We start from the raw sequence: 24,299 nt of genomic DNA, 5'->3' as shown, positions 1-24,299 counted from the left end.
AATCATAAAAAGAATGATTAAAATGTAAAACTCTCCTGATTGAAGAATAAATTCTCTTGTTAGCCCAACGTAAAGAGCATGCTAATAACGTGTTGTAGGCATAATTTACTACACGATTACGGAGGTCATAGAGAGAGAGGGAGGTGCGGCAATAGTAGAGAGAAGATATAGATGTGTAATTGTGGGTGTGTGTTATTCTACCCTATTGTGCCTTTATTTATAATAGTAAGGAATGTTAATTCCTTACCCTTTAGGATTACAACATTTAATAAGTAATATACTCCTAATAGAAATATAAGATACATTCTCATATCTACTGAGATTTACACAATTATATTTCTAATCTAATAGGACTGCAACATGTCAAAAACTATATAAAAGATAATAATACCACATATCCATCTCATATATATATAGTTATATATATATATATAGTTATATATATATATATATATATTTGTTAATGAAATATGAAGTTGTGACGCACAATGGCAGATCCAGGTTTTCAAGATGGGGGTCCCAACATAAAAACTCAAAAAAAAAAAATATATATATATATATTAGACTAATGTGGTTCCATATCACTATTTTCTACTGAATTTGGTTCATTGAATAAATCAAGTTTTATCTTAAGGGTAATAAAACCAACAAATTTTCCTCAGCAAAAATTAAAAACCTCTTCTTTTTCTTTGTTATAAGCACAGTTGCCTGCACATCCATGGAGGCAACAAGCCTCTCCATTGCACCTGCCCAATTCCATGGAGGCAACAAGCCTCTCCATTGCACCTGCCCAAATTATTGGAGGGTTCAGAAGGTCGATCATAAGTGTTTCTTCGAGTTTCCGAAGGATCCCGGAACCCCCGGTCCCTACATGAATCCGCCAGTGGTGACGCATTCGTATCGAACTGCGTTTGTATTAAAAAAAAAAAAAGGACAATAAAAAATAACTGATTTTTGGATGTAGGATAACCGTCAAGACAACGTTAGCGGGCGGATACAAATAATCAATTATCCTCGTTACACCCGAGTTCTTGAATAGAAACCTGCGTAGAAGAGTACTTGTACCGTTGTACGTTAACGCAGAAGACTCCAACTGCTGTGGTCCTTGAGAGGGAGAGGGAGAGGGAGAGAGAGAGGGGCTGTGAAGCTCCCTGCTTTCTGTGTGAGAACCAATTTTGCAAAAACCCAAAGAATTTGCAGTTGAGAGAGAGACTGAGAGAGGCAGAGATGGAGGAAGAGAAGCAGCAGAGTATTAAGGAGGAGGAGGAGGAGGAGCGTCCAGTGAGAGTATATGCAGACGGCATTTATGATCTCTTTCACTTCGGCCATGCCAGTTCTCTCGAGCAAGCCAAGAAGCTGTAACTCTCTCTCTCTCTCTCTCTCTCTCTCTCTCTCTCTAGAATTGAAGTGGGTTGTTATTGTTTCAGTCAAATTACATGCTTTTTGCTTGAATATCAAGCAATTTCCCTGTCAAGACTTGAAATTGTTTCAGGGTTTAATTGGATGCTTACTTTCTTGAAGATTGGTCAAGTAACATTTTTGAATTAGTCCTCTCTTTGCTTCTCTCTGCCTCTGAATTCGAATTTGATGCCAAAAAGTTTCTCTCTTTGTTCTTTGTTACTGATTTTACTTGTAAATTTCTAAATTTGATAAGTTGAATGAGGTTTGATTTGGTTTTGGATTGTTTCGTTTATGTCTAAACTCTAGGTTCCCCAATACGTACCTGCTTGTTGGCTGCTGTGGTGATGAAATTACCCACAATTATAAGGGAAAAACTGTTATGACTGAGAAGGAGCGCTATGAATCGCTCCGCCATTGCAGGTTGGTTTATTCATTTGCCTTAAGTTTTTCACTTTGTTCTTGTCATTTTCCTAATCTATCTTAGGTTACAACTTATCGTGGCAAGGAGTCGGATGAAAGTATTTGTTAACCTTATGCTTATTGCTATTAACCTTGTTTTATTAGTCAAAAGATTGTTTTGATCTAACAAAAAATGTTAATTTTGGTAGAACTTAGCTTTCCCTTTTTAGAATTCACCCCCCCCCTCGGGTCCACGGGATAGCCAAATTGTTGAACACCATATTTTTGCATCGTCACTCTCAGTTAGCTACTTTACATTACTGAATTGTTGTTCCTAAAGCATTGTGTTGTAATATATTTGCTACAGATGGGTGGACGAAGTTATCCCAGATGCACCATGGGTGCTCTCGCAAGAGTTTCTTGACAAGCATAAGATTGACTTTGTGGCACATGACTCTCTTCCGTAAAGTTAACCAACCCCTAATTAATTACGATTTGCAAAATTTCTGCATCATCAATCTGATGCTTCTTCTTTTTCCTAAATTTGTAATTGTAGCTATGCTAATGCAAGTGGCTCTGGAAAGGATGTCTATGAATTTGTAAGTTAACCGGACGTATATGTTTATTTCCTATTAGGAACATTGTTAGGCCTTCTCTTTTTCCATTTTTGTATCTGTCAAGAGCCTTTTGTTCTTTGTAGACAGTCGTGACATAACCAGTTATTGTCTAGTAGATTAATTCTGGGTGGCAATAGGAATGAATTCTTCCCGTCTTATATGCCATGTTTGCTTTCATCTTGCCGTGTTTCAGGTAATTGTTTATCAGTCATTCACTAGTGCGAATGCTTACAGTGTATTAACTTTATTTTAGTAGTTTTACTCGGTAGATATATTTCTCCATCATTCTTGACTATCATTTTTATATGTTTATGTAAATTGCCACACAGGTTAAGTCTGTTGGGAAGTTTAAAGAAACAAAGCGAACTGATGGGATCTCTACATCGGATCTCATAATGAGGATAGTTAAAGATTACAACCAGTATGTGATGCGTAATTTGGACCGTGGGTACACAAGAAAAGATCTAGGTGTCAGCTATGTGAGGGTAAGTTGTTTATATGAATGTGTCGTGTTCAAGTGATCACTTTCTTTTGTTCTAGTGCGAAAAGTGATCTTCGTCATCCTTATTTCTTACTGTTAGGAAAAGCGACTGAGAGTCAACATGGGACTGAAAAGATTGCGTGAGAGGGTGAAGGAGCACCAAGAAAAAGTAGGAGAGAAGGTATGATACCATGATGCTTAATAATTTTTGGTTCCTTTTTATACGCATCACTGACTAGGAGTATCTGAGATTTTAATCCAGTAGGCTCCAGTACCATGTATGTAACAGCATGCTTCAAACGCCTATACTTTTGCATTGCTATCAGTTTGGAATTTCCTTTCATAACTGAGTCATTGATTTATATACTTCCCAGTGGAGCTGCGCATAAAATACTAAATAGATTTGGTTGCATATTGGAAAACAATGCATGAGATCAACCGTTTGTTAGACTGATGATAGTCCAAAAAGAATCGGATGTGTATTGCCTTTTTGGTCTATCCTCTCTAAGGGTACCCTTCAAGTACTTTTACTTCTTCCACGGTCTAACTGTGTTTGCAATTTTGCTGCATATTTTTGCAATTAGAGCATATGTTTATCTTTTTAATGGACAACATCTCTAATCTTTTATTTTCTTCTGGCTTCATTTTTTTTTTACAAATTTGTTGACTAATTCCTTAATTTTGAGTGTCTATGCAAAATAGTTCTCACATCTTATGGATTCCTTGAGAATAAGGTCATGTTTTGCACTCGGCAAGAGTGAACCTTGTATTTTTGAAAACGTTTAGGCTTAGAAAAACCAATGAGACTCACAAATTTTCTTGAGGACTTTAGTTCCCGGATAATATCGACAATCTTGTTGGTTTTGCTGGGCTCCTTATTTCCATGCACTAGTAAGAGCACCAGTAAGTGTGTTTTTGCTTAGAGATGTCTGGTCATAAGTTGATTGTATTTTACTCTGTTGTGAATGTGCAGATACAAATAGTAACGCAGACTGCCACCATGCGTCATAATGAATGGGTGGAGAACGCTGACCGGCTGGTTGCTGGATTTCTGGAGAGGTTTGAAGAAGGTTTCCATAAAATGGTGGGCTTTCTCTCTCTCTCTCTCTCTCTCTCTCTCTCTCTCTCTCTCCCTCTCCTTTGCTCTTAGTTTTGTTATACCACTTGCGTTTGCATGCATGAGAGCTGATTTGAATATAATCAGGGAAGATTTTTGTTTCATTTTCTTGACCTGAACTTGTCATGGTCTTGTATCAGGGAACAGCCATAAGGGACCGAATTCAAAAGCGAATAAGGAAGCAGCAGTTCAGAGGGCTTTTATATGAAGAAGAAGATGATGATGATGAATTCTATGATGACTCTGAAGAAGAAAACGATGATGAAGACGAGAACTGAATTTGCTTCTGTTGCTGTCAATTGCTTAGGAGCTGGAATACTTATCCGTTGTATTAATGTAGAACTAACTAAGAAGTCCATAGCATTAGGTTCCTTGATTATATGACTTCAGTTTGTGAAACAGCCAAAATTCAATTGTTAGTGTTCTGTCATTTCGTTTCAATAGTTGCTTGTTTGATGTAGTTGACACAAAATCTTTATGAAGATCACAAATTAGTGCAAAATCGTTCGAGTTTCCACAAATTAATGGCTTTTTCTTTTTCGGTTTCTTGTTTCGGAATCTCGCACATCAGATGAGGGTGATCCCACCAATCACTACATATTGGATGCTTTTTACAATATCTATCTAGCAAAAACCAAATACTGGATAGGTTTCCTTGCAAATTTAACATAACGAAACTGGGACATGTCTTGTTCTTCTCTTCTTTCATCATTTGTGGGGTAATGTGATCCCTTCACCTCTTTGAGTCTATCACATGGGGAGTGAAGTGCAGCGGCTTGTCCTTGAGAGCTGACGAAATTCTAGTGCTGGTGGCTTCAGCAGCACTAATAAAATCATATTAAAAACAATTGTTTTTCTATTTGTCAACGTTTGTCGATTCATGTTTTTCGAATTCATGACCTCTTTTAATAAGGTAGAGATAGAGTGTTAGTAGACCAAGTAACGTATTTCACTAAAAATTTGTGGCTCAATTGATTTAACGTATTTCATATGACCACTTCACTTGAGGTGCTGATTTAAACTTCTTTGTCCTCACTCTCACTTGTACAAAACATAAGGCCATTAACATTTATCTAATCGAGTAACTTTTTGCACATCAGGAAAAAATATAGGGAAATGCTAATGACTCTTTTAAAGTGAGACTTTTTATGGATTCTCTACTACCTCACAGGTTCATATTTTAAAGTTAATTCTCGTGCTAATATTATAAAATATTATATTAAAAACATAAGGTAGCATAGGGTTCATAGAGAGTCTTACTTCTCAAAAAGTCTCTTTAACATTTCTAAAAAAAGATAATGCTTGGGAGACTTTGTAAACAAAATTTGCTGAACGCTAAAAAATATAAGGAAAACTAATGAAAAAAGGCTTGAAAACTTTAAGTTTTAATCAAAAGGACAAAAAAATGTTGTAAGTGAATAGTACCATGGTGACTTTTTAGAGTAAAAATGTCATTAACGTTAAAATTGAACAGTACTATGAGTGTTTCGTTAAAACTCCCAAAAATATACGCTGAGTCTGGACAAAGATTTAAAGGTGCCAAAAGTAGCTTTGTTAAGTGTGAGTTGTAATTTTAATTTTAATGCCTTTCACATTATTGTCCGCACTCACCCTAAAAAAAAATTAGAGCTCCCATAGTTTTTATTATATAAAGTCAATTAATAAGTTAAGAATAAATTATAGTAATAGTCTTTCAACTTTAATCAAATTAGAGTAATGGTCCATTAATTAAAATTCATTACCGTTGGTCTCTCAACCCATCAAAACGTGTAGCTATGCTCCTTTTTGTCAACTTCGTCAGAATTTTGTCAAAATGAGTTATGTTGGAATGACCATTGCTACAATTGGGTTAAAGTTGGGATATCATTTCTCCAATTGGGTTAAAATTGAGGGATCATTTCTCCAGTTGGATTAAAATTAAGGGACCATTGGTAATTGATTTTTAGTTGACGGACTATAGCTGCACGTTTTGATGAGTTGAGAGACCGATGATAATGAATTTTTAGTTGAGAGACCATTGCTCAAATTGAATTAAAATTGAAAAACCATTGCTACAATTTACTCATAAGTTAATGTTTTACACACACACATGAAAGTGAAATATGGCGATACCAAAACTAGAACATTTAATAATATAGTTTGCATGCTTCAAAACTCCTCCATGTTCGTAACTCCATATGATATGAACCCTAATAGGATATATAGGAAGATAAAGTAGTAAAACCGGATACTAATATGAAACCCTAATACAAATTCATGAGTTTCTGCAGGTTCATATCCCATCTGCAACTCAACTAAGCTGATGACGTACTATCCCATCTGCAACTCAACTAAGCTGATGACGTACTTCTCTTATTGAGTCTCTTAGGCTGTGACAATCTCAGAAAGAGAGGGCATGCAGTCACTGGACTTGAGCCGATGTCGGCAAGTCGGACAAGAAGAGTGGCAGAGCAACCACTTGTCAATGCAGGCAACATGAAACCGATGGTTGCACTTGGGCAGCACCCTTAACTTGTCCCCATCAGAAAAATCAGCCAAACAAATAGCGCAGCCTGAAGACGACGAAGATGGAGAAGTAGTACCTGAATCAGCGTAAGTTGAAGTAGGCAAAGCCACCATTTCCTTCTTCTTTAGGCCTGAATTAAGCCGGCGTGAAGCTACCCATTCGACCGGTTCAATGACGGCACGACTTGCGCATTGAAAAACGCAGTGCAACATGGAATTGATACCAAGAACACACACAAGGGCACACAAAATTGCTGCCAAGATGACCATAAAATTGAGATGATGAATGGGTTGGAATTGATCATGATTAGGGTTTTGATCACAAAGTGTTCTTATTGAGATGGGACTGGGAATTGGAGGCACTGAAGGAATTGGAGGAGGGGATGTTTGAGCCATCGAGATAGAGATGAAACTGAAGTGGTGGAGAAAAATTGGAAGCTTTTGAGAGTAGTAGTGGGGATGGTGGAGATAGAAGTTTAATTAGTAGAGAAAAGGGGCATGCACATAGTTTTGATAGTACATGCTGAAGGGGAACGTAAATTTGAGGAAAAAGAGAGAAGAGGCTAAGGCTTAGTTAATGGAGGTGAAGAGTAATATGATTTAGGATAAACGGAAAACACTTGGTTCGTTATATGAAGAAGTTATATTTTGATACAAAAAAAATTAAATTTGACATGTGTATATAAACTTTTCTTTTGTAACTTAAGTATATGTGTACTGGACAATGATTTGGAGCCAAATATTGTTCTACAAGAAAAATGGTCCATCAATTAATGGAGGGTGTGGAGAGTAAAATGATGGATGAGGAAAATGGTGGCATGATTGGATATGCTTACTTGGCAATCCACTATCTTCTTCTCTTTTGTTTAATGCGCTTTAAAGGTATGCAAGGGCATATCTCTCTATGGTCTAACCAAAAGAAACCTTCCTATTGGTTGATTGATTGTTTCCCACCAACTTGAAAGTAGTGGAGAGATTTTTCAATGTGTTTGGGCATGGGGCAAGACACCGCAAATCATTATAAAATTGAAGGAACACTTGAAAAAAAACTTTTTTTAATTATATAATGGCATGTGGTTCTAACTTGTGTTTTGGACACACTACAAAATCTTTCCAAAAGTAGTTTTCAAGTTATTTTGGAAATGTAAATTAAGGGGGCGTTTGTTTGGCCTTGCTAACTCTCACTATATTGGACTAGACTAAGGGTTAGTTCAGTCCCATGTTTGGTTCCCACTGGGGCTAACTTTAATGGCACTAACTTTCACCCGCCTCGACTAACCATGGGATTAGCCGATTTTAGCGAAACCCCTAAAAAACTATGAGATTGCTAATCCCGTTTTCAAAACTGTCTGCATGTCGTATGAAAGCTGCAAGTCTGCAAGCATGCTTCTGGGCAACTCCATTTCCCAGCCTCAACAAATTTAGACCCAAGTCCTTTTCCATTTATCATTAAAAAATTTAATTTTTTTTTTAAATTTTTTTTTACAGTATTCTAAATAGGGTAGTTGCCTTTGTAATTCAGCCAAGCCTGACAATTAACTGGCCAATCCATTAAAATCCAACAAATAACATCTCGTGTCCACTCCCCGTGAGCCTCAGGCTTGTCATATATTTTTCTAGAGAGAAATAAAAATTCTTTATAAATTCTATGTGACTTCATAATTTAACATTAATTTCATGCTAATATTATTAAAAAATATTGTGCCAAAAATATAAAGTACCTGTATAAATCTCATATTGTTCTCATTTTATATTAATCATTGTCCAATATTACAAGCGATAGATGATTAATTTATGCATCCAAACTAAAGACTTGGATTTCTTGATTCTTAAGCCCTGGACACTAATGTCCAGAGGATCCAAAGTCCATTAGTACACACGTTTAAAGTACAAAGTCCCAAAACTATTATTGTGACATTAGTGGGAATCGTTTTAAATATGCCAAACACCATCATCACCACTACATCGTGTTTTGACTTATGACAAATAGGGTTTATGGTTTAGACAAAGTTTACTCATTTTTATCGCAAGCATACTTGTAATATCCTACATCATTCAGAGGAGTGGATCATGTAAGCCTTATATATATATTCTCATCTCTACCTTGCACGAGGTCTTTTGGGATCTCACTGGCTTCGGGTTCCATCAGAACTCCGAAGTTAAGTGAGTTCACGCGAGAGCAATCCCAGGATGGGTGATCCACTGGGAAGTTCTAGTGTGAGTTCCTATAAACAAAACCGTGAGGGTGTGGTCAGGGCCCAAAGTAGACAATATCATGCTATGGCGGAGTCGAGCCCAGGATGTGTGGAACCCGAAGTTAAGCGAGTTCGAGCGAGAGCAATCCCAGGATGGGTGACCCACTGGAAAATTCTCGTGTGAGTTCCCAGAAACAAAACCGTGAGGACGTGGTTGGGGCTCAAAGCGGACAATATCGTGTTACGGCAGAGTCGAGCCCGAGATGTGATGGGGGCCCGGACCGGGATGTGACAATACTTGTCAAATACAATAAATCACTCATTTTTGTTCCATTTCAACCGATTCGCCTCATGGATTTGAACACTATATAAATACACAAAGTTCATGGCATAATTTTTTTTTTTTTTTTTAAATCTTGAAATTTTCTGAATTTAAAACACTCTATATATGGTTTAGAATTTAGCATAAGTTAATTTGCTTGATTTTTGCTTTAAAAAACTCACTTACAAAAATACAAACACATTATGCAACAACGATAATTCATGGGTAGAGACGAATACAATTCAATTGGCTTATTAGTAATTAGATGTTCGATTTTATTCTTAATTTTTTTATTTGAAAATACAAACATCAACTACTTGAATTACAATCTCTCAATAGATCTTCAAAACTAACCTTAAAGACTATATGCTTTTATTTGGAAAGTCCATCAATCGCTAATAGTAATAGGTGTACTCTTTCTTTCTAACGTTTTTCTTTGTCTAAGGTTACTTATAGCTCATATGATTAAAAAAATATTAGGCAATTGGTTAAAATGATCAAATTAAATCTTTGCCAAACTAATTACAGATCCATCGTTATCTCATTTTTTATAAATCCAACTTTTATCCCTTATAAAGTCATTAATTATGAATTGGTTAGTCCAACACTTATATGTGGTAGAATCATTAGAACGAATAAGTTTTCAAAAATATTTGTCCAAGCATCCAGAACCACACCTAAGTCGCTTGTAAATACGAAAAAAAAAGACAATGACGAATGAGTCCTGACCAATAGCCAACCCCCTTCAGCATATACAAAGATTAGTTACGCTATTTATTCAAGAGCTTGGACTTTTGGCCATTTCTGCTCCTACTCCATGCAACTTCTACCTCACATTTGTCCATATAATCCCCAAGTATTATGTGTACACGTTCACATCTACACAGTCACAGAGCCATGTTGCTCAAGAGAGTATGAAATGGGTTCATCTCCACGTCATGTTTCATTTCACATGAATTGCTCTTATTTTACACTCTCTATAATTGTTTCTAAATGATGTTCAACCAGTTGTCATCTCTAATCATTTCAGGTTTTGGCTTGTGTTGAAATGTTATTGTCATATGCAACTTTAAGTTTAGTAAGTAAACCAGAAAAGACCTTCCTTTTATTTGATTGGTCAATTTCTATTGCACAAATTTCAGCGATGAGCCATATTCAAAATATGGCTTTGACAAAAGCAATTGTGGCCTAAGTCTTACAGAGGTATATGTATTGTATTTCTAAAGACTCAAACTACTACTACAAGCTACAACATATATATGTGTGTGTGTGTGTGTGTGTATTCCGTGGCATAATTGAATAGTATAAATCATGACCAAAAAAGAGTAGTTGATAAAAAAGAACATGACAAAATGTTGCCATCTTCCCCAACCTATTCACAATTTGTCCAGTCAATGATCTTTACACAAATTTAGGTCAGCTAGCTTCAGTTTGCCACTCCTTGATCAACTGTCACAAAAACAGAAGCCGGAGCCGCCACATTCGACTCGATCACAACACGGTTATTCGACACGTTCCTTAAGGTATGGTTAGGGAACGCATTGCCGCTGGCGCTCAGCGTGTATTGGACATGCCGAATAAGGTTAGGAAATAGTAGAATTGGATTGAAATCTACGGTCCATGAGCTCCCATTGCCTTGCACAGACCTCCTTCCAACTGTGCCTTTTGTGTTCATGCCCCTCACATTGTTCCTGTCCACATATACTTGTTCAACCTCTTTGAAAGGCCCATTATTTTGGTCCAATTGAACAATCTCTACCCCCTTATCGAACCCACTAAACATGTTGTTTACAATATTGACCCCATTGGCAACCCCTTTTATTGATTTTAGGACAATGTATGCTTCACCAAGGAAAAAACTGTTGGAGATATCAAGCTGCACCGGATCTTCCGCAACAATGCCGCTGTAGTCCATGTACGAATTCACAATTCGGGTTTGTGTCAACCCGGGCAATCTCAAATAAATTCCGGTGCCCCCAAATCCGGTAGCCTTATTGTAGCAATGTACCCCGGAAAGTATGTTGGCTGGACCCGAAATCATTATACCTACCGCAGCAGAAAAAATCACCACATCTGTCACAGCATTATCATTCCCCATTAGGTTAATCGCAGTCCCGGAAAAGTTTCTTTCACCGCGATCACTACCAGCGGTGATGTGCTGCCCTAGGAAGGAGTTTCGGATGTAAGTTTCGTGGCCACTTTGCACTAGGATTCCATTGGTGGTGAAATGTGTTATGTAACAATTGTCTATGCTTATCCTAAGTGAGTTTATGACTGAAATGCCCCCTCCCCTGTAGTTAGAGTTCAAAAGTAGGTCCTTGAGAGTTATGTACTCATAGTTGTAGGATGATGAAGAAAGCTGTGCGGACATTGAGCTCCCTTTTTTGGTTTCTTCTTTCTTGCTAGCTGATGATGTTGGAGATAAATCAATCAGGTATCCGTCAGCTGGAAAATCGTCCGAAGCGCGTAACGTTCCTCCATGAATCTGTTTCATAAAAAAAGAATGTTCAAATTATCACACAAACCTAATCACATCGCTTAATTCATATCATCATGTTGATATGTATTTGATCAACAATTAGGAAACACATATTAGACTCGGTACATTCCCGAGGGCGAGCCAAAGAACGAACATCTGGCATAACTCGCATGTATTGGAATTCCGCGGAAACTTTATGGTAGGATTTTATCAAATCTTTAAGAAAATAATGTTAATCGGGGCATACCATAAGATTTCCTACTCCGGCTCCAGGCAACCTCAGGGGTCTGCTGATCAGATAATGGCCACCCTCAAGATCGATCTGGGCACCTCCAAGGTTGGCAATACCGTCAATCAAGAACCCTTCAGTTGGGCCTCTAAATGCATCTGCCATTGCTTGAGCAAGTGCATCACTGCTGTCTCTGCTCGCCGTCGGATCAGCACCGTACGATGTCACGCGATAAACACGTGGACTAGCGCTCCCCTGCACCAACCATCACCCATTTTCAACATGGACTAACAAATCACAAATACTTTTCAACAACGAAGCTTCTGTCCCAACATTTTAACCAAGAATTAAACAACCAAATTATCAAAGAAAAATGCGAAAATTTATGCACAAAGCGATTGAATTACCGTTGGCGGAACAATAAGGCTAGGACTAGGAGAGGGTGGGATTGAAGATGGTGCAACAGAAAGCGAATCGTGGCGGGTGAGTGAAGCCTTGAACTCTTGCAGTTTTCGCAAATGATCATTGTAATCGCCACCGGAAAATTGACGGTAACCCATTTGAGAGTCCTCTGCGTAGACATGAATTACGATGAAGCTACAAAATGCCATGAAGAATGACCATATTAGAGCCGTTTTCGGCATTGTTGCCTCCATGTCTAAACTCCTCTGTTTTTCTCTCTGGTTTTAGCAATGTTAGATACAAGTTGTTGGGATATATTTGATCACTTTATATGTCCGGGAGAGAGAGAGGAAAAGGGAAGGAGGGAAAGGTAGAGTAAAGGGACATGGAAAGAGATGGGGCTAACTAAGATTTGCCAAGAATATGGGACGAAATGTTTTCCTATAGATTATGGGATCATACAAAAGACACCACCCTTCAATTGTTGGTATTTATACAAATGGTGATGACAAATCCTTAGAAATCTTTGTTGTTTTTAAAACTGATGAGAAATTTTAATTGTTGTTTTAATTAATCTTTCCCTAACGGAAAAATAAGCGGTTACCAACTTCTTACTTTTGGGACCCCAGCAAGTTTGACATTGTTTAAAAGGTATTTTCACGTCGTTGGGTTTGGTAGATCTATTTATTGAATTTCAATAAAACACTTCACTCTTATATTCATCAACAATATTTTTACCTATTTAGGTAAATTACGTTAATTTATAGAAATTTAGAATATATACAAAGGTTGAAAATATGATTCAATTACATGGGCCACGATAAAAAGGAATGTTTGAGCTCGAGATGTATTTGGTTGAAAAAGAAGACTCTAAGCACCGTGGCATCCATCACATATTTTGTATTTCTTGAAAAAAGAGGATTTTGCCACTAATGTGGTATCATTTCATCATACAATAATAATAAATTGATCGAAACCGTTCATTATATTCGTCATCGTGAAGGGATTAGTTTTTTTCAAAAAAAATAATATTCAATTTAGAGACGATTTAGTCGTTCATGTGTCAAATAAACTGATAGTTATGGTAACAAGTGATGAACCATAAATTTCTTAAATTCATATGAATGACTAAGCAATCTCCAGATTGAATAAATCTTTCTAGAGATGATCTTTGGAAAATGATAGATAATAAACGATTTCCAATTATAATATTTGTGCAGTAAATTAATGTCACGTTAGTTAGTAGGAAATGAGGAAAATTTTCAAGTTTAAAAGGACATTGCATGTCACGAGTCATTCTTTATTTCAAAGAATAATTTTCATGCAACGGGGGTATAAGTGAGTAACATTTGCATATTGTCTCGAGAATGACTTCCGTGCAAAGAGGGTGCAAATGTGGATGTATTTTTGTTATATATGAGTTTCTCTTGCATGTCACAATTTAGTTTACAAATAATAAGGAAATGCGCATTGCCCCATATATATAATCGGGAAATTTTTTACTCATAATTAAGGTGATGATCACCGTCCAATTTAGCACTTTTAGATGTGTTTAAATTTCAAAATCAATGTAGTGGACAAACACAGATCTCAAATTCAAACTTATCTAGATGTGATAAATAAGATGGTAATGAGCATTACCACAATTCAAGAGCGGTCAGCAAAAATGCACCCTATATAATCAATTTATTGGCATGCGAAAAAGTGCTTAACTTAATTGCTCTTGTAGTGGGTTCATTGTTTGAGACAAATCATGCGTCTTAAGTGCATAATTTGAGAAGTAAAACGACAAAGAATGCCTATGAGGTTTTGGTTCTTCCTCCTCCTTTTCTATCTTTTCTTTAGGCTATGAAAGAAAAGAATGCCTATTGTAATTTGTAATCTGCCATCTGTAAAATTTGGGCAAGTAAAAAACAAGACAACCTTAGGAGAACATGGAAATAACTACACCTTCAATAGACAGCTCACGATGGCCATTGATTATAGTATTCGAGTACTGAAATGCATGCTTTCTATGATAATGTTTGACAAACCATGTCTGATGCCCGTGAAGTTATTAGGATGATAAGGAAGGAGATCGGTCTTGATGCGGAGGTGGGAAGCATAGTGCATGAAATTTGGGATATTACAAAAGATGTGGGGTCAGTTTTGCTCGAGTTTGTTTGTCGAGAAGGCAACCGAACGGCACATTCTGTTGCAGCGTTTATTTAAAAAATTGGAGGTTCTTTTAGATGGGATTGTATTGGTTTCAAGTTCTTTTTTAACATCTTGACTGAAGATGTAAACATTTTAATTAAAATTTAATAAAGTCTATCTGTTGAGGAAAAAAAATAGGGAATTGTTCTTAGCACTCCAAAAATTTCATTCTACACTTCTCATAAGTGTATTTTTTTTTCTAATTATAGAAAGTTTAGAGTGCCAAATGAGATTTTTGGAGTGCTAATAATAATTCCAAAAAAATAATGCCTGCTTTCTCGACTCCTAAGCTCAGATTCCATGCAGTCAAGGACTCAAGATATCAATATATTTTACAAGATTTGCAAATTTTTAGGTTAATGTTATTTTGTTTTTTACCTTGAAGGATCTTTTCTTTTGAATACAAATTACTATCATAGGGCTTGTGTGGAATTGTTTTTTAAAATGACTAAAAATATTTTTAAAGAAAATGTTTTTGGGTTCTAAAAGCACTTAAGTGCTTCTTGCAAGAAACATCACCTCTTGTATTAAACAATAAAGTGTTTTTTCAAGATTCACTTGTCATTTTATTGAGAATTGGTACTAAAAATATTTTCATCAAAAACGATTTCAGCCAGTTTAAAAGTATTTTCAAACAAGCCTCTAATCAATAAGTGTTGTGATAGAATTCTTTCCAAAAAGACCCAAGAATTCTTTCGGTCACATATACTTGTGAATAAATTTACGGTTATGAAAAAAATAATAAAAACTTATAACTTGAGGATGAACATGTGAACCTTTAATTTTGTCATTACCCTTTAATTTAACCTTTAATTTTTTCATTAACCTAACTTTTACCTCACTTTTCATTTCCAACTTACATGGCATGTTTACATTGGGTTAATGCAATAATATGGTGCCTTATCGTCTACCATGCAAGAGCGGAAACAAAGTTAAACAACATTCTCCATTTTGGACTTGAAAAATTCTTATCCTTCTTTTTAACAAAATCAAAGAAAACTGCAATGGAAAAAGTTATGTTAAAAAGAACAAAGCGATAAAAAAAGTTTGTGTCTATTTTTCATTATGCGATCTAAGAGCATCTCTAATAATATTAGTTAACTATTCTTTTATTGTAGCTAATCAAATGACTCAAACATTAATTTGGCTACCCATCACTTCCAGCAATACTAGCTTTTAGCTTAAGTTAATTTTTTTAAACATTATTTTTTCTATACTTAATAAACCAAACTCCTTTTCCTCTCTTAAAAGCCGCGCTATTTTATAGTTTTTAACATTTAGCAAAAATTCAACTCTCTCTCTTTCTAGCTAAATTTAGCTAGTTACTTTTCAAAAAGTTAAGATAATTAGACTATTAGTCATTTAACTAGCATGTTGGAGCTTGGTTTTTTGTATTTTTTTTATTAATGTGCCAAAAAACCTCATTTAGTTAGGATGTTGGGGATGCTCATGAGAAGATCGATATAATTTAATTTTGGGATAATTTGAAATAGGTTCAATTTTATAACCTACTTTTGAAATAGGTCCAATTTTTGTGTGATGTTGACTTTTGAAATAGGTCCAATTTTTAGTCCAATTGGACCTGTTTCAAAAGACCCCTTTAATTTTTACTATAGTATTTCACTTATGGAGTATGTGGTCGTGTCCTGCCTCTATAATAACTAGTGGCCAAGTAGAAAACAAACACTTGGTTCCGACCATTTCATCACAACCCTAATTTATGAAAAGTTTAACCATTGTGTTAATGCAAGGCCCAGCAGATCATATGATGGAAATGGAATGATATAACAGAAGGTCACGGGCATGCATGAGTACTTTTTTTTTTCAGTGTGTGGAAGCCTGGAAGGACACCAAGCTGGATCAAAACAAATAGTTCTTTCCCTCCTTGTGTGCCAATTTCAATATGTACATGAATGATGAATCTACTATTGCTTGGTCTTTGCTTTGTCACTTAAGGTCACAAATATCAATTGCATCACGTAGGACAATCAAGTAGGGGAAATATTAGGTAATTTTAGATGTCCTAACCCTCAAACTATATTCTTAGTTCATATTATTATTAATGAGATCGACCGTATAGAAACAGTAGCATATCAACTGTATAAAGAAACCAAAAGAAACAGAAGAATCGTTTTACTGAATAATCGACGGAAGAGACTAGGATCGAAGAGTGCCGTGAGGCAATGGCGATGGATACCATAAAGAAACCAAAAGAAACAGAAGAATGGTTTTACTGAATAATCCTCTTCTTATTACTTATTACTTGATAATTACACTTACATTTGGGGTATATATATATATAGTTAAGGCCATGTACAAAAACTTCCTCTAACAACCTGTAACAAATATAACAATCTAACCAAAACTATACAGGTGTAACAACAATAATTGGCTGCCTAAACTATATGATCTGTCATGACTTGACATCTTTATCTTTACTGTATACTTAAAGCGTTTATATATATATAATGAACACTATATTCAGCATATGATGCATTTCAGCAATCCAAACATTGCACATGTAGCTCCATTTTGATTGCACACCTGTGTGGAGCATATTAAAAGACAGTTTCTATGCCAAATTAATTATATGATTCACATAATAAATTAAAGGTGAAATCAGTTAAATTGATTTGTTAAGATCGGCGTCTCTATGATATATATGGACGTGAGGTTGTGAAGAAATGTTATGTATTAGAAGTTTATCAAACCTTGTAAGGAGTTAGACTTCTACATATTGTAAATTAATTTTATGGTGAAATCTTAACTTTTTTCAATGTTTATGTCAAAATTTCAATATGATTCTTTTAGTTGAAATTACAACTTTTTCACATCACATTGTAGGTTTTAATTACATTGATGATGTTCCACTTTTAAAAAATGTCTAATGCCATAAAAAAAAATTTAAAAAAAAATTAAAAAAAACTACTGTACAAATGTAAGAAAATAAACCTTCAAGAATGAATTGCTTCCTTTTAGTCATCAATTGGATATAAAACCTTAGAAAGGTACAAAATTGGTAGATATTTCTTCACATCATACTTTGATTGAAGAATAATAGTGATGAGGTTCCTTTTGTTGGCTTGGATTTACATGTCATATGCAATATAGAAACAAATTTGACATGTCTGTTGGTCGCCAAGTTTAGTTGGTTTTAATCTATGTACAAACAAAGAAAAAGAAAAAGTTAAACTCGGTTTTCATAGGTCATGCATATGTAGAAAGTATGACAATTGAGTTAAAAAAATATATAGGAAACATGATGTTTTGATGAACAGATGCCTGAATAGACTAAGAAATAACTATTTACATGAAGTTTGATCTTTGATGAAGTTTTATTTGAACATGTCAATATATTTTGAAACAACCAAGTTACTAGAAGGGGAAGAATAAGTTTGTCACACCATTGGCCATTGTCTATAAAAGTCTTTATTACTGTATCAAGACATATATGTAAGTTTATATATAATATATATACACACATATATATACGTGATGTACATGTAGCATATATTCGTGAATTAGACCAATTAGTTAAAGTAGTGTACTTAGTCTTTACACTGGAGTTTGAATTCCCTCCTTGTAAATTAAAGTAATAGTTTAGAAGTTGCTTAATGAAAAATAATATGTTTGTAAACAACTAATTATGTGTGAATTAGAATAATATTGTTCATATAATAATAATTGATTATATGTAAATAAGGAAGTTTACCAAAGATCTCCTGATCACATGAATTTCAAGTTTTAGTTACTGAAATGATGGAGAATATGATTGTATATCCCCACATAAATAGACGAGAAAATTTATTTTCTAACGTTGTAGCTCTTTATTCTTAGCTGCTTAAGGCGTGACTTTTCTGTTTGAATTATCGCATGCAACATCCATCCCCATTAGTCAAGGTTAATGGAGAACAAATCATATGGTTAATGAAAAATCTAGTCTTTTACTATATACTAATATGGATTTGGGCCTCTTAAAATAAACGCAAATTTAGGTATAAAATACGGAAGCATTAAGGACTATGAGATTTCTCGGGCTTTCAAGAAAACTTGTATACGATGTATTGTAAAAGTAATCAGTTGTGAATGAGGCTGTTGAGGAATATATATATATGTCAAGTATGAGGAATGTTACTAATTCATGATCTAGCATGTACAAAATGAAAAACCGTTTTGATTCTATATTGCAACCACATGGGCGGGAATGTACTCTTTGGTTAGAGAAACCATATAGCGTAACTAAATATTGCCTTCGGAGTAACTCCGACATTTGGTGGTATTCATGCCTCACAAAAATATTAGGTTTTGAAGTCCTAAACTTATGTTGCTACAATTTATGGCACTGAAACTGGCCTATTTTGTATTGACCAATCAACTGGGTGAAGATGATCTTCAAGCATTACTTCCGATTTCTTCCAGTTTTATGCATAGCATGACTTGATAGTAATTATATTGTTATGTGCTCCTTCACCATCAATATTTATATACTGATGCATAGGATTTTGCTCCTCGCCAAGTTGATTGGTCACACAAACACGTCTCAATCTTTATGTCTTTTCATTTTCTCGGAGGATGTTACATTTTGATGTGCTAACTTTCATACGACTGCAATATGTAGCCTTGTAACTTATCCTGCTTGTGTGACCAATCAACTTGGCGAAGGGAATCTCCAAACATTGCTTCAATGTCAATCTAGCTAGATTTTTTTTATAGTAATGTCAATCCTTGTGCGTGTGTGTAAATAGGGTTAGGGAGAGATGACTTACGTTCGTAAATGAGACCTGCATAGGTGCATAGTGTTAGAAATAGGGTAGTACATACGATCAGAAACGGATGTCGCTTAGACTATCGATCATAATATGGTGTGAAGGATATGAACAGAGAGTGAGTATTAAATTGAATGAATCTGACAAAAAATGATTTGATAGAGATGAAAATAACATTTCTGGAGAAGTTGTATTCTTCAGGGGAAGTTATAACTTTTCATGTTGAAATACAACTGTTCATATCTTTTAGAATTAATTAATTAAATAAAAAATAATTATATTATTTACTTTATTAATTAATTAACTTATTTCAATACAATCATATGTATATTAGTACACCAATGTTATGGTGTACCTTCACACATGATTACACATATTGTGAAAACCATGTTATCATAACCATATTCCAACATCTCCCACTTGATTATGATGACATAAATGGTTTCTTATTCTGATTTGTTTCTCAAGAGTATTACTCATAAAGAAATTCAATGTAATATAAGATATGTGGCTTCTTTACCTGGTGCGCACCATTCCACTTTATCTGATAACATTTTACTTTTTAGTAAAATGGCATCATATCCAAGTAACTAGGAAAAACAATCCATACCCGGTTACAAATGATGACTTAGCGCCGCACTATACGCCACAATGTTATATAAATTATTTCTTAAAGCTTATTACGGATTTTACTTTCAAGATGATTTATTGTAACTTGGTTACCTTGCTAGTGCCCTTTATCATTAACCAACTAAGTACTAAAGAACCAAATAGAGTTGCATCTACTTGTCCATGTTTCAGGCATCCCAAATAGAGTTGAATTTGGTTTGATCGTAACACCCAAACGAGTAGGAAATGGGTCCAATTTCAGCTGTCCCGAATTTTGCCTAGAAGAAGAGCCCACTTCAAAAACTCTGTTGACTTGACTATGTGATGGACACCAATCTCTATTATTGCAAATTGTTTTTTTCACATGCACTATCTCCTTTGAATGCACTGTCAAATTGCTCAGAACCATAAAATCCCTTATATTTTATTTGTTTCCCATGTGAAGCCTCCCCAAAAGCAAGTTTTTCCCTTATTCTTCTTATTTTCAAAGTACTTCCTCTGGAAAAAACAGGTGCCTTTCTCTATTGTCTACGGAAATACTTCGTTCTACAGCCCGACAGATAATCTTGAACGACAGAGACAATTCTTCTTGGAGGATAACGGTGTTGAAGGCGTGGTTTATTACCACGAGAGCACGAGACGACAACTAGAGGACATGACAATGGTGGGAGAACACAACCACGCTGCTGAGTGTTATGAGTTAATGGGATGCTGCGGCGAGTCCATGGTGGAAGGCAAGACCACGGGAGAGGCAGAGGGCGTGAATGGCTTATTTTTCAAGCCGAAAGTTGCGAGTTCAAATTCGGATTTGCAGTAATCTAAGAGCAACTTTGAATCAGACTTGAAGGTGCAGGTAAATCCCTTGGGCTTGGTGACTAAAATGTAGGAAATCAATCGGCACTTGTAGTTTCAATTTCTTGTGCAGATTCGGTTTTTGCAGCCAGCAATGCCATTTGCAATGGGTTTTCTAAGGTTCTAATAGGATTGAATAAACCCTCTAGATGTAATTCATTCAAATTCTGATAATGGTAATTATATTCGGAGAGTGAACTTAGTGAATTTGAATGCTGAAGTGGTTCAATGGCAGATTGAGTTTTGTTCTTTGCTGAATGAAATGGTGTGGGGGAAAATAGTTCGAATTGTTGGGTTAATTCAGGTCTGGGTTTAAATCGGTTGTAGGATGGGATTTCGAACAAGTTATAATGTTCGAACGATTGGGTATTTTTGTGAGTTTTGGATTCTGCAGGAAAATTCTCGTATGTCGATTTCGAACTTTCGATCAAAATCGGTTCAATATTTTCCTTGTCCAACAACGTCCTCTTCCCTAATTTCTTCTCAAGTTGAAACTCAGTAAGAACGTTGTTTGATTCGTTACTTGACGAAGAGGAAGTCTCAATTGTAGTTCGAAACATCCTCAGATGAAAACTAGGCAAATTGTTTTGATTCATGAAAACCTGGATCTGATACCAATGTTAGAAAATAGGGTAGTACACAAGATCGGAAACGAATGTCACTTAGACTATCGATCACAATATGGTGTGAAGGATATGAACAGAGAGTAAGTATCAAATTGAATGAATATGACAGAAAAGGATTTGACAAATATATAGAGATGGAAATAACCCTTCTAGTGGAGTTGTATTTTTTAGGGGAAGTTATAACTTTTTATGTTGAAATAAATTAAATAAAAAATAATAATTATATTATTTTCTTTATTAATTAATTAACTTATTTCACTACAATCATATGTATATTAGTACACCAATATTATGGTGTACCTTCACACATGATTACACATATTGTGAAAATCATGTTATCATAATCATATTCCAACATATGGATGCATGTTTTATGCCTGGCGTGACTTGATAGTAATTATATTGGTATTTGCTCCTACTCGACGCCGTCCAGAATTCTTGACTATTAAATAGGAACATTTTCATCTTTGAAGTATTTTTCCCTTCTAAAATACAAATACCTTTTTAGGAAGAAATCAAACTCTGGCTTTGTATTGATCTTGTATTGCGTTTTATTTTTATGTTTTTTCATGTTCCTATATAATCTTCTTCAACATCTTTTTTTTTAGTTTGAAAGAGCTGAAGGTGCTTTATTTATCACCAAGTAAAGATGAATACTAAATGGTAGCGGTATGAAATTTTTTGGCGTACATCAAAATCATTCTCAACGAGTCTACAAGAAGTGATTGCATTTTTTTTCATCAGGTTAGGGTAGAGACCAAAGGTCTTGAGAGACAGTTCAAATGATTTTCTACCTGACCTTATGAAGTCTTGAACTTATGTTAAGTTTGAAATTGGTCCATCATGTTTTGACCAATCAGCGATGGGATCTCCACCCAATTAATGTTTTCTTGTCAATCTCAAAGGATGTTATATTATGGTGTGAAATGTCAAAATTTAACATTTTTCCTCCTCTTAATAAAGTCAAATATTCAAACTAATTAATTCTTAAACACGCTTAACCATCTGGCATCAATCAGATAATGACCTTAATTAATGAAATGGGTAGGCTGGGTAGGCTCCTTGTTTCAAACTCACACTTCATCTATCCCTTCTTTAAGCCTACGTTTTCTATGCTCAAATACAAGCTTTTGACATAAAACATGCAGCTTGCACTTGCAGTAAACATGTGTTGTACCAGTACAACATTTTACGATGTGTCCAACTGCATGAAACTATTTCTCTCATTTTTATATTGTTTCTTCCCCATGCATCCACTTTCCATGATTCTTGTGCATAAAAAAAGAATCTCGAGGAATATTTTGTAGGTCCACTACTGCTCCATATCAGTGGAATCCTTAGGAATTTTAGTGCATAATAACATGAACTAAATTTTAATAAAATTAAAGGAAAGACAATCGTAAAATATTGCATAGAGGGATATTCGTCACCACGCACATATATAATTAATTAACACAACTGCATGCATTGCTCTCCGGTCTCCAGGGAATCTTTAGACCACCTTTGCCCTTCCCTTACAGGTGAAACTGGGAAAAAAGCCAAACATAAATGCAAAGAGTTCTATGTTGTTTGGAGATGATAAGGAGAAACCGATTTGTTGGAATTTTTAGATCGACAGTTTGGGGATTTCACTCTAACGATATCAATATTGTCTTCAACTTTATTATCTGTCCAAACCGTTAGGTGTGAGGTTTTACCACAAAAAATCTCGATATTAGTAAGAGTGGTGATGAGTCCATATTATACCATATATTTTACCCTAATCTTAGTATTAATTTATTGGTTATTTTGGTAGAATTTTGATACTTTGTTATATATTTTCATTGTAGGATGTTCATGTTCCTTTCAAGATGATTGTGTCAAAATTCCATATTTTTCTAACTAGCTGTTTGACCGTGGCAATGAAATAGAGGCCAAGCGAGCAGCTTTCTCAGATTGACGTTTCTGGACATTTTGATTATTTTGAAGGTCAAGATGGCATATTTTGAGGAAGATTCCTTCTGAGGATTTGTAGGGGACGTCTTCAGCTTTCAAAAGAGACATTTTGAGACCAAATCGGAGTTGATTTGGTCGGTCAAAAGACTAATTTTCTAAGAACTCCGAATTCTAGTTCAAATAGGAAACCTTTTATTTTCTGTTTTATCATTTAATTATGTTTCCTAGTTTTATTCTAAGACCTTTTATAGGAAGGATTTTATTTTGTAGTAGTATAAATAAGGCTTTTTAGCCATTAGGAGAGGGGGGGAAGAACACGCATTTTGGCTTTAGAGAGCTTTTGATGATTCAAGTTTATTTTCAAGGTGTTTTCCATCCATGTTTCTAACAATATTTTATTTTATGATTGTTCGTAACTAGTTTTGTTTGCTAGGGCGAGGCCACGAGCCTTAGCAAGAATATATAGTTTCTTTTCAATTTGCTTATGATATTATGTATGCAAGTTTTGAATTATTAATCACTGTGCTTTAAACTATGTAATTGTCTTGATGATTGGTCACCATTAGGGTATTTAGAAAAGTAATTTGATATAATTTTGGCAGAGGGTTGTCCCTGGAATGGGCGTTGGCTTTGGTTAATATGTGTAACTTCTTAGGATGGACGACACGTCTTAAGGGTTATATGGTTTTTCAGAAGGTTTTCACAAAAAAAAAAACCAAAAGAAAATAGTTTTGCAATCTATTTAAGCACTAGGGTTCCGCCGTCACCTTAACAATCCTACGTAATTCTTCCAATTACTTATGACTTACACTAGCATATTTTGAAGGTTAGGTTTTCCTAATATATATCCTACTTGGAACCTCCAACACAGGGCCGGCCTTGAGAATTTAGGGGCCCTGTGCAAAATTTAGACAGGGGCCTTCATTTTCTAACGGTGTATTTTTTTATATTATTTCTTAACTTTCAATTTATTCAATAAAATTGAAATATTACAAATTAGGGAATAAAAAATAAGTTTGTTTTATAGGAGTTTTTTTTTCTATCTTCAAAAGGTCTTGAATTCGAAATAAGGTGAATGTTTTTGTGTAAATTTGTCTGCTCAATAAGTTTATAATATGCAAAAAAAATTAAAATTCCAAAGCAAAGCCATAGGGAATCGAACCCTACT

General features: G+C 35.1%; 3 protein-coding genes across 3 annotated transcripts; 1 reads left to right on the top strand and 2 right to left on the bottom strand.

Moving 5' to 3' along the window:
• Positions 1–993: 993 nt before the first annotated feature.
• Positions 994–4,517, top strand: LOC103445997 (choline-phosphate cytidylyltransferase 1-like). Its single transcript, XM_008385058.4, has 8 exons — positions 994–1,358; positions 1,708–1,821; positions 2,168–2,263; positions 2,357–2,399; positions 2,747–2,902; positions 2,999–3,079; positions 3,872–3,982; positions 4,156–4,517. Exons 1-8 carry the CDS (start codon positions 1,228–1,230, stop codon positions 4,291–4,293), a joined length of 870 nt encoding a protein of 289 aa, XP_008383280.1. The 5' UTR covers positions 994–1,227; the 3' UTR covers positions 4,294–4,517.
• Positions 4,518–6,379: 1,862 nt separating this feature from the next.
• LOC103445998 (RING-H2 finger protein ATL74-like) lies at positions 6,380–6,916 on the bottom strand. Its single transcript, XM_017335104.3, has one exon. It carries the CDS (start codon positions 6,914–6,916, stop codon positions 6,380–6,382), a length of 537 nt encoding a protein of 178 aa, XP_017190593.1.
• Positions 6,917–10,349: 3,433 nt separating this feature from the next.
• LOC103445999 (polygalacturonase QRT3) lies at positions 10,350–12,534 on the bottom strand. Its single transcript, XM_008385060.4, has 3 exons — positions 12,153–12,534; positions 11,764–12,000; positions 10,350–11,522 (listed from the first exon to the last, which is right to left on the bottom strand). The coding sequence occupies exons 1-3, from the start codon at positions 12,399–12,401 to the stop codon at positions 10,464–10,466; spliced, it is 1,545 nt and encodes a 514-aa protein (XP_008383282.1). The 5' UTR covers positions 12,402–12,534; the 3' UTR covers positions 10,350–10,463.
• Between the last annotated feature and the right edge of the window lie 11,765 nt (positions 12,535–24,299).

The sequence above is a fragment of the Malus domestica genome, chromosome 10, assembly GCF_042453785.1.
Source record: "Malus domestica chromosome 10, GDT2T_hap1".
NCBI lineage: Eukaryota > Viridiplantae > Streptophyta > Magnoliopsida > Rosales > Rosaceae > Malus > Malus domestica.
Note: the sequence above shows the minus strand (reverse complement) of the source record. Positions and strands in the feature narration are given on the sequence as shown.

Excerpts from the sequence above, each read along its gene's own strand:
- LOC103445998 (XM_017335104.3), bottom strand. The coding sequence starts at position 6,916 with ATGGCTCAAACATCCCCTCCTCCAATTCCTTCAGTGCCTCCAATTCCC.
- LOC103445999 (XM_008385060.4), bottom strand. The coding sequence starts at position 12,401 with ATGGAGGCAACAATGCCGAAAACGGCTCTAATATGGTCATTCTTCATG. Across the intron at positions 12,001-12,152 it reads GCCTTATTGTTCCGCCAACG|GGGAGCGCTAGTCCACGTGT; the intron begins GTAATTCAATCG and ends TGGTTGGTGCAG. Across the intron at positions 11,523-11,763 it reads CCGGAGTAGGAAATCTTATG|ATTCATGGAGGAACGTTACG; the intron begins GTATGCCCCGAT and ends TTTATGAAACAG.
- LOC103445997 (XM_008385058.4), top strand. The coding sequence starts at position 1,228 with ATGGAGGAAGAGAAGCAGCAGAGTATTAAGGAGGAGGAGGAGGAGGAG. Across the intron at positions 1,359-1,707 it reads CTCGAGCAAGCCAAGAAGCT|GTTCCCCAATACGTACCTGC; the intron begins GTAACTCTCTCT and ends TCTAAACTCTAG. Across the intron at positions 2,903-2,998 it reads TAGGTGTCAGCTATGTGAGG|GAAAAGCGACTGAGAGTCAA; the intron begins GTAAGTTGTTTA and ends TCTTACTGTTAG.